The 19,363-nt window shown below is 36.7% G+C and overlaps 1 protein-coding gene across 1 annotated transcript in view; it reads right to left on the reverse strand.

Annotated features, from left to right (window-relative positions):
* Positions 1 to 5,212: 5,212 nt before the first annotated feature.
* The window catches only part of MAGT1 (magnesium transporter 1), a 50,811-nt gene continuing 36,660 nt past the window's right edge, over positions 5,213 to 19,363 (reverse strand). The window contains exons 8-10 of the mRNA XM_036840132.1: positions 11,460 to 11,534; positions 8,980 to 9,070; positions 5,213 to 7,700 (exon numbers count right to left, since the gene is read on the reverse strand). Of these exons, the coding sequence (XP_036696027.1) occupies positions 7,685 to 7,700; positions 8,980 to 9,070; positions 11,460 to 11,534 (182 nt within the window). The 3' untranslated portion in view covers positions 5,213 to 7,684. The remainder of the gene's footprint in view (positions 7,701 to 8,979; positions 9,071 to 11,459; positions 11,535 to 19,363) is intronic.

Raw genomic sequence — 19,363 nt, forward strand, 5'->3', positions numbered from 1 at the left:
TTAGCTCTCTGAACATATTTTAAATAGCTGATTTAAAATCTTTTTCTAGTAAGTCCAATGTCTGGGCTTCCTGAGGTATAGTTTCTGTTAATTTCTATTTTTCCACTGTGAATGGGTGATATTTTCTTATTCCTTCATGTGCCGCATCATTTTTTGTTGAAAACTGGACATTTTGAATATTATAATGTGGTAACTCTGGAAATCATATTCTCCTACTTTCCCATTAGTTGTTGTTTCTGCATGTTGTAGGTTATAGTTTTTGCTTAGTGAACTTCTTAAACTATTTGTGTAAAGACTGTGTTCTTTGTCATATGTCGACATTGAAGTCTCTGTTTCACTAGCTGAGTAGTCATCTAGTGATATGAGAGTGATTTCCTTAAACACCTGGAGGCAAAAAAACCAAAACCAAAACCCCTTTCAATCTTTGCAGATTGGCCCTGTCTTGGTACAGTCCTTCAACACTTAGCCAGTCTGTTTACAACTCTGCCTTAGCTTTCACTTCCTGCTTGCACTGAGCATAAAGATTAGTCAGAGGTAAAAGCTTAGAGTACTATTAAGTCTATTCTGAGCATGCATCCTGTTATGGGTATATAAAGCTTTTGTTTCCCAAAGTAAGTCTCTTCTCAGTTTTTGCTCCTAGACTTTTGACACATCTATTGATTGCCACAACAGCAATGTTTTGCCTCAGGCAGCAGTGGCTTTGTCTTTTAACATTTTTGAGGATAGCTGCTTTTCTGTCCTGAATGATTTCTGAGCTGGGCAAAACTAAGGCAAGCCTCTTGTGTCATTTCTTAGGGAACCCACAGACAGGTCAAAACAGACAAACACAATTTCTTGGAAACAAGGTCTGCTCTGCTCTCTTTGGGACCAGCTACCCAAACTGGGAACACAGAATGCCATCTTCAAAACTCTGCCACACCAACATGGGGGGACAGGGCGAGGCTAAAACACCACAAAGTTCTCCTACCATGCTTAAGTTTCCTTTTTCTTAAGGAAACTTTTTCTGATTTAGTATTCACTTGGTTGTTTCAAACCTTTGCCTATTTTCCAGAGTTACAACAGAGTTGATTCTGGCAGTCTTTACTTATCTTTTTCAGTGTTTCTGCGGAGGGATGGGCCCTCTGAACTGTTTACTCTGTCATTTTTCTATCTTAGCTATTTTTTTGTTTGTTTTGTTTTGTTTTTTGATTGTTATGCAACATTTTATTTTTAATTAATTTTTAGTAGAGTATAGTTGATTTACAGTGTTGTGTTAGTTTCTGCTGTACAGCAAAGTGAATCAGTTATACATATATCCACTCTTTTTTAGATTCTATTCCCATATAGGTCATTACAGAGTACTGAGTAGAGTTCCCTGTGCTATACAGTAGGTTCTTATTAGTTATCTATTTTATATATAGTAGTGTGTATATGTCAATCCCAATCTCCCAATTTATCCCTCCCCTCCCCCTTTTCCCCTTGGTAACTGTAAGTTTGTCTTCTACATCTGTGATTCTATTTCTGATTTGTAAATAGGTTCATTTGTACCTTTTATTTGATTCCACATATAAGTGATATCATGCGATATTAGTCTTCCTCTGACTTACTTCACTCAGTATGACAGTCTCTAGGTCCATCCATGTCACTGTAAATGCCATTATTTCGTCCTTTTTTATGACTGAGTAATATTTATCTTAGCTATTTTTGGCCCTTCGCATTTCCATATAAATTTCAACCTTCACACACACACAAAAATATGCTATAATTTTTATTGGAGTTGATATGAAAATTGAGAGCTTTACAACATTAAATTGTATTTTTATTTTTTTTTGAGAAAGTTTAGCATATTTCATTTTTGATGTTACTTAGTGTTATAATTGTAGGAAGTAACTTGTAAAGGGTTATTATTGTTCAAAGTTCAGACACATTTCAACTGAAAGAATTCTTTTCCTTAAAAGTTTAAAAAAATTTTTTAAGAATTTTTATTGGAGTATAGCTGAACATTGAATTTTAAAATCTGTGAACAGGGTATATCCCTTATTTGTGTTCTTTATTCATTTATTTTAGCCATGCCACGTGGCATGTGGGATCTGGGTTCCCTGACCAGGGATCAAACATGTGCCCCCTGCAGTGGAAGTGCGGAGTCTTAACCACTGGACTGCCAGGGAAGTCCCTATTTGTGTTCTTTAATTTCTCTCAACAATGTTTTGTAGTTTCCAGTCAATAGGTCTTGCACATCTTTTATTACATTTATTCCTGATACTATCTTAATTTGAATTAACATTTGATAGAACTAGCTAGTCACTATCAGGGAATTCCATCTTCCTTTCTTCTGCTAAGCTGTTTGAACTTGAATCTGTCAATAATATGTATGATACTAGAGCAAAGTGGTTGTACTGATATTTTAGTATTTTGTATATTATCAAAATATTGGTATTTTATTAAAATCTGAGATAAAATTGTCATAGTCATCTACATGTCCTCAGATGTTGTTACACCTGTAAAAGGACCAGGAACTAGGATTAAGGATCCCTTGTATGTCTGGCTTGAGTCTTTCCAAATAGAATGAATAAGGAAGAAAATCTTGATTAAAAGAGGTGAGGAGGGGTCAGACTTGTGAGAATGAATTTGACCTTTGAGGGAAAGAAAGAGAGGTAAGAGGAGGAAATCTAACCATGGAGGAAGAGAAGTAGTTGGGTTTCAGGGGTCCTGGAAACCTGCCTCCATCTTTTTTCTTTTTCACCTCAAATTTCCCTACTATCTTCTCTCTTTTGCTTTCTTTCTTTCTTTCTTTCTTTTTTTAAAGTTTTTGGCTGTGTTGGGTCTTCGTTGCTGCACACAGGCTTTCTCTAGTTGCAGCCAGCTGGGGCTACTCTTTGTTGCAGTGTATGGGCTCGTCATTGCAGTGTCTTCTCTTTTGTGTAGCACAGGCTCTAGGCGCACGGGCTTCAGTAGTTGCAGCAAGCAGGCTCAGTAGTTCTGGTGCGCGAGCTCTAGAGCGCAGGCTCAGTAGTTGTGGTGCACAGGCTTAGTTGCTCCGTGGCATGTGGGATCTTCCCGGGCCAGGGATTGAACCCGTGTCCCCTGCATTGGCAGGCGAATTCTTAACCACTGCGCCACAGGGAAGTCCCTATCTTCTCTTTCTGTTTCCATAAAGTTTCTCTATCTCAATTCTAAGAAGACTATGGAAGACCTTTGGAATTAGACGAAGGCCCAAATTGGTTCTAAGGGATATACAAATGACTAAGAAATAAGAGAAAAGATGTTCAGAGTTACTAATAACTTGAGAATTGGTCATTAAAATGAGATACCTTAGAAGACTTCGTAAAACAGGCAGAGGGATAAGAATGGTAAGAATATTTTTAAAGTAGTGCATTTTTGTTCATTTAGAAATTGTCACATACCATGTAACTCTTTGGGTATGATTTGGGATGTAAATGACTCTGACTTGAGATTCTTTTAAAAGTACTAAAATGATACTATCCTGATAAGAGTAATTTGGCATTTCAGTACTTAAAAAAATGTATCTTGTGAACTAATCAATCATCCTTTAAAATTTCAATTCCTATCACAGAAACCTCTCCCTTCCCCTCCCACCCAACCTCAAGAAAGTGATCAAACCCTTCTCTGTATCCATGATATAAAACATATTTTCCCACTAGGATTGCATTTGTTTACATGTTTGTTTCCACCACAAGACTGCAACTTGAGAGTAAAGACTTTTTTTCTTTAGTCAGTGAAAATTTACTGAGTGTGTACTATGCATGCATTTTAGAAAAGGAGCATACAGAGATGAGTAAGACAATGTCTCTGTTCCCAAGGGATTTACAGTTTATGGGAGGGACAGGGCAATTACAAGATAGGATAACAGAGATGCACCGAAGAAGAGAGGAAGGGTATAAAACCCAAACTGGGAGGTCAGGAAAGCTTCCGGGAAGCTATAATGTTCGAGCTGTGTTTGGAGGGAGAGAAAATATTGCATTTATTTTATTTGAAGATCATAAAAAGAACTTCAGATCCAAAGTTCTCTAGGTACAACTGCTAGCCACAGAGCCACAGACAGGCATTATAAACTGGAAGGTTCAGACCAAATGCATCATTTCTGAGTCTGGGTATTTGGTGGAGCCAACACATCTTAGTTTGTTTGTTTTTTTTCAGCTGGAAGTCATTATTTATAAAGCACTCATAGGAATATACTCATCACTGATTCTGAAGGCAGGGTTTATCTGCATGTTCTTAAATTGCCACCCAAAGAGCCTGAAGACCATACTCCAACATTCCCACCATGAGTCATACTCTATTCAGCTATAATCTTTTCAGGGCAACGATCAAATACAAAGTGGTGTCAGTAAGGATATGCTAATATGGGGTTGGTGCCAAGGCAATAGTATTTGTCTTAATTTTGAGTTGTGGTAAAATATACATAAAATATACTTTCTTTACCATTTTTAAACGTATAGTTCAGTACTGTTAAGTTCATTCACACTGTTGTGCAACCAAGCTCCAGAATTCTTTTCATCTTGCAAAACTGAAACTCTAATTATAAGCAACAACTCCTCATTCCCCCTTCCCTAAGTCCCTGCAATCTAGATATCAGGAAGCAATCAAGACAGACTAACTATGGTTTCCATTTCTCCAGGGAGTAATTTGTATCCTGAAGTGAAACCTAATCCATAGGAAATTTGCAGCTAAATAGGAAACCTGTAGGAATTTCCTTGGAATAACCTTCAGTAAATTGCTTCACCTCTCTAGGGCAGGTTTTCTTTAGCAGTCAAAACGAAGGGAGTGACTAAATGGTATCTAAGGTCCCTTTGGTTTTGACTTTCTATAATATTAGCATACTATTACAGTTGTTCATCTCATCCTTGCTCAAAATTGGGCAGAACCCACTTAAATCAAGATCTAATGTTAACATAATTGTTTCAAGTGTATTCTTTCTAAAAAAATATTTCAATGCATATTACTAAACAATTTTCAGCTATAATGGCTTCCACAAGCATTTCGTAGCTTCTTCAGAAATCTGACTACAAAACACCCTGCATTTCAATTGATCTAATTCAACACCAAACCTGAATATCATAAATGATATCCATTCAAAATTGAAATACATCTTTAATATTTTACATCATAGAACAGTAGTGCTGAAAGGAACACTGAGGTGGTTTAATCCAATGCAATCACATTAGAATAAAGAAACAGGTCCAGAGAGGTTCACTGATTTGCCTATGGTCACATAGCTAGACAGAAACAAAGTAAGGACTAAAAGCTGTTTAAAAGCCAGATTTCTTTACTTCCTGTCCAGTGTTTCTACTCCATATTTGCAACTGTACTGCTGCCCAGTCTTATATAACTTGATAATCTGTCTGGGTAACTGTTTCAAATTAATTAGTGCCAAAAGGGAATTACCTAGTCACAGCATTCACTGACTAGGGCAAAATGTAATGAACCATTGAAAACAGTCATTCATTTACTTATCTTGGTTGTTTTGACTAATCTAATGGGTGACAGCATTAATGAAGGATAATGTATGGAATCCTGGAAGAATGTGTCTCAGTCCAGAAATACCTAAGTAAATTGGCCTATCAAATTCACTGTCATTAGGACAATAAGAAATTTAACTATAATTTCAAAATGGTATGTCCTAATATTACAATTCTAGTTTAGTGTTTTAAATTCACCTCTCCTTAGTTGTTAACCAGAAACTCAGAATTTAGATTGTAAAAGTTTATTGATATGATCAAAAAGCAAACAGCCAGACATTTGGTTATCTTTGCCACTACAATGTGTCATTTTAAATAGTATTTTAAATGCATAACAAATAATATTTAAACCATTACTAGAAAAGTTAATTAAGAGTCTACTTAAGGCACTTCAGATGAAAGCTAATTTCAACATTTCCACAAAAGTAACACTATTCTAAGTGTAGTAAATCTGCTCTCTACAGATTTTAGCCAGAATGCAACTTCTCTCCTTAAAGAAGAAGAAGAATGTGCTCTTAAGAGACAAAACAAATACAGAAAAACTGTCATTCTTTCAATGTTCGTTGCAAATTATCTGGAGCTATACACTTTACATGGCAGTAATATTCCCCTGGTTAGTATGTACAAATCAGGGTATATTCACACAAGTCTCATAAGAATCACAGCATAAAGTTACTTGGCCTGAGAGAAGTACAAGAACAGCAGATAAGGAATCCAGAATCATACAATTTACAGTGGAGCAACAAAAACAGGCTCCACTAGAGAGTAAATATCCCCTCACCCACCAAATCTACTAACAAAAACAAAAACAAAACCCCCACATACAACATGTCTTCTTAGGCAATTATATCCATCTCTTTCTTCAAACCTCTATTATATAAGACTTCCAGACCACGTGGGAGAGATATTAGATGGTAAATAGTAGCAGGCAGTCACAGTATTATTTTAATGTAATAATACTTCTAAGATTTCTTAAAATTTTTTTTTCATTATCAGAATTCTCATATTTCCATTAATAGTGGCATTTCTGGATACTCTTTATAGCTATGGGGGAGGTTATAGCTAGATCTAATGATAACCATCAACTTTCATTCTTCACAGAAATTTGGTTAGCACATACAGTTACTTTCACTGACAGAAAAAGAGATAAAACTCAAAACTTCTTCAAATGATTACTTTGTTCTCCACTTAAAGTGAGAAAATGAAGGCTAAAATAATAGCAAAAAACAGAACAGCTTTCAAGAAACATTTACTTTCTATTCACAGGCAACAGCTTAATATTTCATGATTTTATTTTCCCAATCTAGGGGAGTCCTTTTCCTAAACACAAGGGTTAATGAAATATGTTGCAACTGTAATACAGATATCAACTTAACCAGATGAACCTAGCTTTTTCTCTTAGGTACAAATGAAATAAGTGATGAGCTCTAATTTGCAGAAACGTTTTAGACCATTTTAAATTTACACTGATTTTAGCACTAAGCTACATTTTTATTAGAAAGGGGCCCACCTTAAATAAAGGAAAACTAGGGAGACAGAATGAGCCTGAAATCTTTCCAAATACAGGTAGTTAATACCACACTCATGCAGAAATCATAATCCTGCATTTAGAGATACTTCTTAATGTCTACAGCTACCAAGAAGCATAGTTTGCACTGCATTTCAGGAGGAAAGATGGAGGAGGACTGGCTAGTCTTTTTTTCTAAAGTCTAGACATGTACTCTGAAGAATGGTGTTCCATTTTCAGAAGACACATAGCACATATGATTTCTCTGCCCAAAAGGAAAGATGTGCAAAGTATACACATCCATGCAAAGATGGAAAAGTTAAGAATGGATTCTTGATGTTGTTATCAGAACTGCCCCCCACACATTTGGATAAGATAATAAAAAATCAGATGGTCAAAAGTTAACTAAAGCAGTTTTGAACCTTGTTGTAACTAAAATGAAGTAGTAGTTTAACATTTTTTTTAAAATATTTAATTCCACAAAGTTTACTGGGAAGGGAAGGTTAAGAGGAGAATCATACCCAAATACTTCATGATTTTGATGGAAAATTGCTTCTTAAGGCACTATACATCTTCTTTGGTTAAATGATTAACTATTTTAATCACTTGAAAAAAAGAGGTAATACAAAATACACAAATTGCATTCTTCTTTTCACACACACGTTTTTCATTTTTCAATTTCCATTACTCCAGTGTCTACATATCTCTGGAATCCTTTTCAACTCATCAGAAAGCTGAAACAAAAATATATACCAATCTATTAGTCTGTGAAAGAAAAGTAGTCTTTACTTCTAATAAATATCTTGATTTTTTCAGATCAAAGAACGTTTGGGTACATGTATAATAAACTTTGAGTATCAATCACAAAAAGTGAGAAACACTGAGATATTGAGGTAGTCTTAGGAGAAAAGGAAATAGAAATAACTTTGAGTTAAAATATCTCCTGGAGACACCAATTAATAACTGAATCAACCACGGTGATCAAATAAGTAACAGAAGTCCCAGCTTCTGGGGAGCAGAAGATTACCCTTGCATCCCAGCTAGTATTCTATAGGGGATAAATTATTTTAAAATATACATACACAGAAGAATAAAAGTATAAAGCTGGAGGATTATAAGTCAAGGATCAAAGTTCTAGTAGGTTTTGGTCTTAAAATTAAATAAGTTTGCAGAAAATGCAAAAGATTAAGTTGTTCACTAATCAAAATGCATTTAGGAATGTTACAATATAATGAACTGATCAGGGAGTGTTTCAAAATTACCTACTAAAAACTTGTGTTAAAAATACGAAGAATGAATGTGTCTCAAAAATATCACTTGATATACTTTACCTTTAGTGTTCATAGTCGGTTATACAACAGGACAATGTTGTATTAAAAGAATAGGAATTATAGTAAATGGCACTCAGATTATAAAACTAACTCACAACATTCCCCATTGTGTACTGGTACATTTATTTTGGCTAGTAACAGAATAAAACCAAGAACTTATAACCAGGAGAATAATGTCTTCCCTGAGCCTTAGAGATCTCTATGAACATTTCAAGCCAATTAGACCTTCTTAAACACTCTTTCTTATTATACACTCTACAAACTGGATTCTAATCAAATATTCTGTTTATGCCAGCTAAAGAGCCTGAAAAGTAGAGTGAGAAGTTTTAAAAAACATTAGAAAAATAATTCTGTCCTCAAAAACACGTAAAGTATGCAGATAAGGAACTGTATGAGTAGATAGGGTATAAAATGTTCTAATCATTATGTGTTTGATAGATTTCTAGGTTAAATTAGGTGAAGTCAGAATAACCCTGAATGATGTTCCTGAGAAATTACAGGCTATTGTTCATTGTATCATAATTATTTTAATTTCTATAAGCAACATACCTAAATTAAAGCCTACCTCTTTGCTTTAGAAGCTAGAGTAATTTGGCGATACAGTCAAAAAAATTATAAAGCAACATCAACTCTAATGATTGTAAGTATAGATAATCACTATATAAATGAAAAATAATCATACCTATATGGATATCCATGATATTTAGATCTGAAAATAGAGAGCATCCAACTGAAGAATAATACAACGAGTCCAATACCAGCCACACACATTACTGCAGAAAAATAAAAGGAGAGTAAAATGAGCATGTTAAGCATAATAAAGAGCAAGAGCATAACTTGTAGGCTATACTTCCAAGAGTAAAAAGCAAGGGCTTTAATTTACTGGTAAATCTAAACTGTACAACAAATTTCATCCCCATTCTTATATCTTCAGCAGTCTGCCTTCTCCTTTAATTTGCTCCATTACAATATAATAGAATAGTTCCATTTACATACTTGTGTAATTTAATTGTATGAAATAATGAATTTCATTAAAGCCATCACAGTCAAGAATTTAGTGTTAAATACACTGTTTTATGACTGACAAGAAAATAACTCACTCACTTATTAAACTTCTTTTAAATCCTTAGTATGGCCTTATTTATTATTGAGAAATATTCACTTAAAGACATCTGGCAATATCATTGTGAAAGCCTTACTTGAAAGTATTTTATTCATTCACCGGTAACTACACTGCTTGTATGAGGAACTCCTTCAACATGGATTCCTCATTTGAATTATGAGGGGAAAAAACCCGCCCAGATTCCTAGCCTTAAATTCATAGCTCTCTCCATTAATCCCACATGCTCTGGTTTAGCATAGTAGTTACCAACCTTAACTCTAGATGCTGACCCTACAATGCTCAAGTATGATTCACATAACATGAGGCTCTTTGAGTCCCTGGACTAAGACTGGCTAAGAAGCATAGAGGGAGGGGTGTGGGAAAGCATGTGTGCTACAGCAATGGAAGCTCCAGGGAAACTGGAGCTCCATATTTATTGGCCGATACTAAAAACAACTTTTAGTTTTGTTATACTTAGAGAATAACTTTTTCCTTTAAAAATTTTCACACAATATGATTAGGGGCCAAAATGTAAATGTTAAACATATTTTTTCTGAGTATTAACACATGCTCTTTGGAGAAGTCTTTTTTTTTCCCTAATCAAATGCACACATACATGTATATATACAGTTTCACTCTGAATATATATTTGTATTCTACTTTTTTCACGTATCTAAGAGTGCTTCAGGTAGTTCTTGGTACATAATAGGCGCTAAAGAAATATTTATTATTACTATTTGTGACTATTTCATTAAGTTAGAATCTTAGAAGTAGATCAAATTGTGACTATTTTAATATATGTCACCAAAATGTTTTACAATTTAAATTCATGCCAGCAGTGTAGTACCCAGATGGCCTTTCCCCAATAATGAATACTGAAATAGGCAATTTTTCAAAAGTCAGGAATGAAAGGATGTATATTGACTGGATGAAAAATTGTTACATTAGTTCTATTTTTCTAATATGTAAAAATTCATTTCAATTCAGCAAAATACGTATCTCCCAAATTTAAAATCCAATGTCATCACCTTTTTTCTAGAAGAAAAAGTAAATAGATTTATTAACCTAGGTTAATTTTGATGACATTTAACTCTTTAACCATAAAAAGAAAACTCTTAGACTGATTTCATGTTAAGTAAAGTAAATTACATTGTTTACATTTCTTGGTAACAAATATCAGTGTGTGAATATTCTAATATATAAAAAGTCTATGCAAACCAGTAGGAAAAGGAATAAGACTCTAATACGTAAATGGTAAAAGACAAAAAGACATTTTACAGAAGGGAAAGCACAAACAGCTAATAAACATCTAAGAAAATATTCAACTATACTAATAACCAAAGAAGTACAAAATAATATATTTCCCCCTTATCTGATTAGCAAATATACACATACACATTTTTAATGAGGTTATCTAATGTTGATAAAGTTACAGTGAAACAAGCATTCTGAAATACAACTGGTAGGAATCTAAATTATTAAAACATTTGGGGAAAGAATTTGGCATCGTCAGCTTAAAACATCAAGATAATTGAAAATACTCATACATAGGACCACACAGTCATTCTACTTTAAGGAATTACTATGAAAGAGGATAAAGTTTAATATGCACCATAATAGTCACTAAATAAGTATTATAATGAAAGTTAGGAAAAAAGTAAACACTTAACAAAATCAGAATGGTTAAGTAAATTACAGTATAGACTATAAATTAAAAATTATGTATGGGAAAGTATTAGTGAAATATTTTAACTCTGGTTAAAAAGGGGTGGTATAAGGTTCAAAGTATTATACATACAGTTGAAAAGATGTTTTTACAAATGGAAGGAACTTATATTACGTTAAAATTATTAGCTTTTCAATGGTGGAATAATGGGTAACTCTCCTCCGAAATGTTTCATTCTCCTATTTTCCCCCACATTTTCTACAATGAGCACATATTACTTTTATAATAGTAAATAAGTAAAATAATATAACTAAGAGGGGAAGTGATTAAAAGGACATTCTTTTTTCTGTATTAAAGGCAGAATTGCTACATTTTGGCATATGATATGACTTACTCTTTCGCTTTCCAATATCCATGTCAGATGTAGCAGCTTCACATAAAAGCACCATCCCTAAGGTAACCCCACCATCTTAGAAAAATTGTTTAAGGAGAAATTCACACAGACAAAAATGACATACAACTTTAATATTCCTAGAATAATATAGAATGAATAAATATATAAACCTTCTATTCTCAATTACAAAAAATTATAACTACGCAATCTGGTGTCTACATAGTATGACAATTATTTACTATGAAGATATAATAAAAAAAATTAAGGTTAGAAAATTACTTTATTTGCACAAATAAAAACTGATATTTTAAACAAATGTCTGATATTTGTTTTTAAATACTGTCTGATATCAGTATTTAAAACTGATATTTAAACTCATAGGTGAAATATGAGTTTTCCTCTAAAACTGTACTTTGAAATAAACTTCTGGAACATTCTTCCAACTATTGTGCCAATCTCATACACATTTTAAAAAATTAAATAGCCATTTTGAATATTTCAACCACCCTCCAAAAAAGAACACACTTGAAATGTACACCATTTAAAGAATAGCAACTAATTTTTATTTGAAAAATAACTTACCAAAATTTTCCAGAATTTCAACAATTAACCTTTAAAGCACAAATTACTACTAAACTACCTAAATTGTCCTATTCTAATAAAAAGAGAAAATCCTGCGAGCCATAACCTCACTTTTATTCAGCTTAATATAGAAGCTATATAAATACAAAATAGACTTACTCGTGCAAAAGGTAACACGTGGCATGGAAGAACAGTAAAATAAGAAAAATCACATTTTGAAACAAATAGAATGTGTTCTAGTAGAAAAGAGAGATTCACCCTGCAGTTTGGTGAATACAAACAGCAGTTTAAAATGCTCATATTAATTATGCATATACATATGCACATTGTATGCTACCTCATGTGGGTATAATTAAACAGAAAGGGACATAAACTCATTCATGTTTTTTGTTGCTTAGCCAAGTTGTCTTCTCCAGCGATTATTTTTTTTCTTACGAGGGTTCTTTGTATGCACGTAAGCATAAAGACTGATCATTTCTATAGGCTTTGGCTATAGGTACTCTGATTAATGGTTGAGACTTTTGTTTTTGGAATGGTTTGTTTCTGTATCATGGTCTATGAGCTTTCCATCTTACAGTATACCACCAAGGTCCAGCTATCAAGAGCTATGATGCACTTCCATATGTATTGTTTCATTTCATTTATAGACTCTTTAAACTTTTACTATTATACTTTTACTGCCTGTTATAGGGAGGCACTATTAGTTGGAGTCACAAAGTTAGAGGAAATACAGACCATTCCTTGGACAAGTTTACACTGTAGTGGGGGGATACAAACAATAAATAATAAATAATTACATAATCATGATGACATGTTACCCTGAGAGAACTAAATAGAAAATAGAGGAGGTGGTATTCCATAACATACAGGAACTAGGCTATTAAACGAGCTACTAGGGGGACTTCCCTGCTGGTGCAGTGGTTAAGAATCTGCCTGCCAATGCAGGGGACACAGGTTTGATCCCTGGTCTGGGAAGATCCCACATGCCGTGGAGCAACTAAGCCTGTGCTCCACAACTACTGAGCCTGCGCTCTAGAGCTCACGCACCACAACTACTGAAGCCCGTGCGCCCTAGAGCCTGCGAGCCACAACTACTGAGCCCACGTGCCACAACTACTGAGCCTGTGTGCTGCAACTACTGAGCCCGTGTGCCGCAACTACTGAAACCCGCGCAATCTAGGGCCTGCGTGCCGCAACTACTGAGCCCATGTGCTGCAACTACTGAAGCCCACACACTTAGAGCCCATGCTCCGCAACCAGAGAAGCCACAACGAGAAGCCCCTGCACCGCAATGAAGAGTAGCCTCCGCTCGCCACAACTAGAGAAAGCCTGCATGCAGCAACGAAGACCCAACGCAGCCAAAAATAAATTGAAAAAAATTAAATTAAAAAAATTAAATAAAAGAAATAAACGAGCTAGTAGGTTTGGGGTTCAAGATGGCGGAGTAGGAGGATGTGAGCTCACCTCCCCCAACAAACATATCAAAAATACATCTAAATGTGGAATAATTCTCATGGAAACATAACTGGACACTGGCAGAAGAAATCCTATACAAGCAAAACTGAAAGGAAGATCTCCATTTAACCGGGTAGGTCAGGAAAAAAAAGGCGTCGGGTCAGGACCTACCCCTCCTGGAGGGATCTGTAAGGAAGAGAAGGTCCACATGGGCGGATCCTCACCCTGGGGAGCGAGCAGGTCATGTCACAATCTGGGCATCCCAGTCTTTGCCTGCTAGGAAATCTGCTGGGACAGACAAAAGGGCTAGAGAAGCTTAGACTCTACTTGCAAGGAGCACACGAGTGATGGCTTGCTAACCATCAGGGCAGAGTGAGCCCTGCACTGATGTCTGTCACCACACCACAGTCCCAACCTGAAGGGGTGGACACCCTGGCTGTGCTCACTCCACCCTACAGCCTGGCGCGAGATCTGGGCAAAGACTTGGTCTATCTACGCAGAGACAGACCAGGTTGCCTAGGGTGGTACCACAAGAACATGCAGCAGCTAAGCACTGAAATCTCAGGAAGACAGGCCCTGGGAGAGGACTCATCTAGCTAGGCAAAGACTGCCTGGAGGGCCTGGGGTGTGGTCCAGCTGTACACAGTTGTTCCTATTGCAGTGGCACCTAGGCTCTGCCAACTCCACACCCTAGCTTAGCCCTAGATCTGGGGCAGACAGGTCCTGGGAGAAGACTGCCACAGAGGCAGCCCAGATCTCTCATGGCAGTGCAGCCACCTCAATTCCTGCAGCCACAATGCTCCAACCCCCACAGCCTTGAACTAGATCTGGGACAAACACAACAAAGGGACGCAATCTTGTACTGCTTCTGAGCGGAACTGTGGATAGCTACACAGGCAGCACATAAGTCCTCTGTGACTGCATAGGCCTCACTTGCTTCAGCAATCACCTCTGTTGGGGCAGGGCATGGATTCAAGGGCAATGGAGCCTGATTGAACCCGACCCTCAGGGCTTCTATTCCAAGAACTGGGGAGCAGACCCTGCCCCTAACAGGGTAGGGACAGCCATGGAGCAGAAAGGAAGCCCACCTCATATCCTGCACAGTCTCTAGATACTCCAACACCAACCACAACCCCCATCAAGGGGATAATGACCAGCACACCCTGAGGAAAGATGTGGCTGGCATCCACACCAAAACCACCCTCGCAGCAAAAACGTTGGACACACACAGTCTATACCGGGATGCTCCCACTTAAAAACACCCCTTTAAGACCACAGTAGATAACTGTTTCTCCTGAAATCATAGAGACAGAGAATGTTAAGTAAAATGAAAAGGCAGAGGAACTACTCCCAATTAAAGAACAAGAGAAATCCCCAGAGAAAACAAATAATGAAACAGAGCTCACCAGTCTACTAGACCCCAAGTTCAAAAAGGTGGTAATAAAAATAACTGAATTAAGAAAGATTATCGATAGAAATGCAGATCATTATAACAAGGAACTAGATAAAGAAAGGATTCTAAAGGCAGCAAGAGAAAAACAGTCAGCTACAAGGGAACCCCCATAAGGCTATCAGCTGATTTCTCTGCAGAAACTTTTCAGGCCAGGAGGGAGTGGCATGATATACTCAAAGTCCTGTAAGGGAAAAACCTGAAATCAGGAGAGCCAGCAAGATTATCATTTAGAATAGAAGGAGAGAGAAAGAATTTCTCAGACAAGCAAAAACTAAAAGAATTCAGCAATACTAAACCTACCCTAAAAGAAATATTGAAGTGTCTTCTCTAAATAGAAAAGAAGCAAGGATCTATAGGAAAGGGAAAACCACAACAGTAAAGGCAAATACATAAAAGGGTTTAAGATCACTTAAATAAACCAGTACATAGATTTAAAAAACAATTTAAAAAATTTTAAAAGTGACTGTAACTACAGTAAACAGTAAAAGGTTAAGCATGAAGATGTAAAACAGGACATCAAAATCACAAAATGTGGGGGAGGGGAGTATATGCATATAATTGAATATATATATATATAGCGTAGGCCGAAAGGTTCGTTTTTCCATAAGATGGCTCTAGTAGCACTTAGTTGTCTTTAACTTCATTTGAAACAATTTTGTTAGACTGTATGTGACAGCTGTCATATCAGCGTGCATTTAAAAAAAACTTATCAAAATTGGTGAATTTTTGTGTAACCATTTTAATATTGAAGATGGGGGGAAATAGCAACATTTTCAGCATATTATGCTTTATTATTTCAAGAAAGGTAAAAACGCAACTGAAATGCAAAAAACGGTTTGTGCAGTGTATGGAGAAGGTGCTGTGACTGATCGAACATGTCAAAAGTGGTTTGCGGGGCTTCCCTGGTGGCGCAGTGGTTAAGAATCCGCCTGCCAATGCAGGGGACACAGGTTTGAGCCCTGGTCCAGGAAGATCCCACATGCCATGGAGCAACTAAGCCTGTGTACCACAACCACTGAGCCTGCACTCTACAGCCCACAAGCCACAACTACTGAGCCCGTGCGCCCTAGAGCCCGTGCTCTGCAACAAGAGAAGCCACCTCAATGAGAAGTACGTGCAGCGCAATGAAGAGGAGCCCTCACTTGCTGCAACTACAGAAAGCCCGCGTGCAGCAACGAACACCCAATGCAGCCAAAAATAAAATAAATAAATTTATAAAAACAAAAAAAGTGGTTTGCAAAGTTTCGTGCTGGAGATTTATCACTGGATGATGTGCCACGGTCGGCTAGACCAGTTGAAGTTGATAGCAATCAAATCGAGACATTAAGTGAGAACAATCAATGTTATACCACGTGGGAGATAGCTGACATACTCAAAATATCCAAAACAAGTGCTGAAAATCATTTGCACCAGCTTGGTTATATGAATCGCTTTGATGTTCGGGTTCCACATAAGTTAAGCAAAAAAAAACCTTCTTGACCGTATTTCCACATGTGATCCTCTACTGAAAAGTAACGAAAATGTTCCGTCTTTAAAACATATTGTTACAGGCAATGAAAAGTGGATACTGTACAACAATGTGGAACAGAAGAGATCGTGGGTCAAGCGAAATGATCCACCACCAACCACACCAAAGACCAGTCTTCATCCAAAGAAGGTGATGTTGTGTATATGGTGGGATTGGAAGGGAGTCCTCTATTATGAGCTCCTTCCGGAAAACCAAACAATTAATTCCAACAAGTACTGCTCTCAATTAGACCAACTGAAAGCGGAACTTGATGAAAAGCGTCCAGAATTAGTCAACAGAAAACGCATAATCTTCCATCAGGATAACGCTAAACCGCATGTTTCTTTGATGACCAGGCAAAAACTGTTACAACTTGGCTGGGAAGTTCTGATTCATCCGCCCTATTCACCAGACATTGCACCTTCGGATTTCCATTTATTTCGGTCTTTACAAAATTCTCTTAATGGAAAAAATTTCAATTCCCTGGAAGACTGTAAAAGGCACCTGGAACAGTTCTTTGCTCAAAAAGATAAAAAGTTTTGGGAGGATGGAATTATGAAGTTGCCCGAAAAATGGCAGAAAGTAGTGGAACAAAAGGGTGAAGACGTTGTTCAATAAAGTTCTTGGTGAAAATGAAAAATGTGTCCTTTATTTTTACTTAAAAACCGAAGGCACTTTTTGGCCAACCCAATATATATGAATCTATGTACGAAACAGAAACAGACTCATAGACATAGAAAACAAACTTATGATTATGAAAGGGGAGAGGGAGGGAGGGACAAATTAGGGTTATGGGATTAACAAACACAAACTACTATACATAAAATAGATAAGCGACAAGGATTTACTGTATAGCACAGGGAATTATATTCAATATCTTGTAATAACCTATAATGGAATATAATCTGAAAAAAAACTGAATCAGTATGTTGTACACCTGAAACTAACACAAATATTGTAAATCAACTATACTTCAATAAAAAAATAAAAGAGCCAGTAGAAGAAAGTACATTATATATGATGAAGGCAAAGATATTTGTATAAAATGAACCATAAGTATAGAATTGTGGAAAAATGTTTGTTACTTTGATTACTATTGTCCAAGCTATACTTAAACAATTTCTTTGCCGACTGAATTAGCAGTTTAAAAAAATAATACATAACGATGGTTAGGACTTGCCAGGGAAAGCAGGGCACATATATATTTCTGGCAGCAAACCTCCCTACCCACCCGCCTTTTTTTTTTGGCCGCACTGAGTGCTATGTGGGATCTTAGTTCCCTGACCAGGGATTGAACCCGCACCCCCTGCAGTGGAAGCACAGAATCTTAATCACTGGACCGCCAGGGAAGTCCCTCCTACCCTTAAATTTAAGCAAAAGCCTTTTGGAAGACAATTTGGACAAAACACGAAGAGCAACAGACAGGTTTACACACTTTGTTTCATACTTCTGGAAATTCAGAGATAGGCCAATTACTATTTTTTTTTTTTGGCTGTGCCACGTGTCTTGCAGGATGTTATTTCCCTGACCAGGGATCGAACCTGGGCCCCCAGCAGTGAAAGCCTGGAATCCTACCACTGGACCACCAGGGAATGCTGTCAATTATTTTTATACCCAAGAAAACATTCTTTCCAATATTCACCAATAGGAGAATAATTGAATTATGATATATCCATTATAAAGACATTGATAATGATGACTATTTTTCCTTTTCCTTGTCAATATTTTCTTATTGCTCTGTAATTCTCATGCACTTTTATAACTTTGAAGGCCATATACAATTTATTAAATGCTTATAATACATTAAAAAACCAAACTGTGTGTGAAGTATGTCTGTAACTATAAAAAATGGAACTCCTCTTAGTCATCTAGATGATGGGATGACAAGGTAGGGCAAATGACATTACCATCAAGTCACTGCGCAGATTCTCTAACAGCCTGGGCTACAACTGATTCCAATATGTCAATGTAAGGACCCCTTGGCTGAGAAGCACAACTCGAGGAACATTACATTTATTCACCTTGTTGATTTGCTCCGCAGAGTCACTGTTTATGCATTCAGGTGGGTAAACTATGATCAGTAATACTAACAAATGCAGACTGCTACCTATCTGATATCACTGTTACCTATTCTTGCAGCTTACAGAGACATCAATTTTCAGATGTGAGAAAGTAAAAATCTGCCCTGCCATCCGAGAGGATGGGCCAACACACATATAAAGTAGCTGCACAGTTTACAGGAAATAATATTTCTCCCTAGGACATGCTGCAGCTGTAAAATGTCAAAATAAACCCTGTCTTTGAGTAACTACAGCTTTCATACTCAACAAGGAACCTTGTTCTCTAAAATCGTAGACTGATTCAAATTATATCAGTAAGAAGGAAACATTCCATTCTTGACTGGAGGATCTAAGTTACTCAATTTACAAGTACAATTTCTAAGTAGCCTCAATTTACAACCAAAGTACAGAGCTTTAAAAAAGGAGTTTCTGGGTTTCCCTGGTGGTGCAGTGGTTAAGAATCCACCTGCCAATGCAGGGGACACGGGTTCGAGCCCTGGTCTGGAAAGATCCCATATGCTGCAGAGCAACTAAGACTGCAAGCCACAACTACTGAGCCCATGTGCCACAACTACTGAAGCCCACACGCCTAGAGCCTGTGCCCTGCAACAAAAGAAGCCACTGCAACGAGAAGCCCACACACTGCAACAAAGAGTAGCCCAGCTTGCCACAACTAGAGAAAGCCTACATGCAGCAACGAAGGCCCAATGCAGACAAAAATAAATTAATTAATTTAATTTTAAAAAAAAGGAGTTTCTGAAGAGAAATTCCCAAATTTATCTGAACGGTGTAGTTTCCAGGAAACAGAACCCTGGGTCCACTTCACAGTCCAGACCTGATTCTGATC

The sequence above is a fragment of the Balaenoptera musculus genome, chromosome X, assembly GCF_009873245.2.
Source record: "Balaenoptera musculus isolate JJ_BM4_2016_0621 chromosome X, mBalMus1.pri.v3, whole genome shotgun sequence".
Taxonomy (NCBI): Eukaryota; Metazoa; Chordata; class Mammalia; order Artiodactyla; family Balaenopteridae; genus Balaenoptera; species Balaenoptera musculus.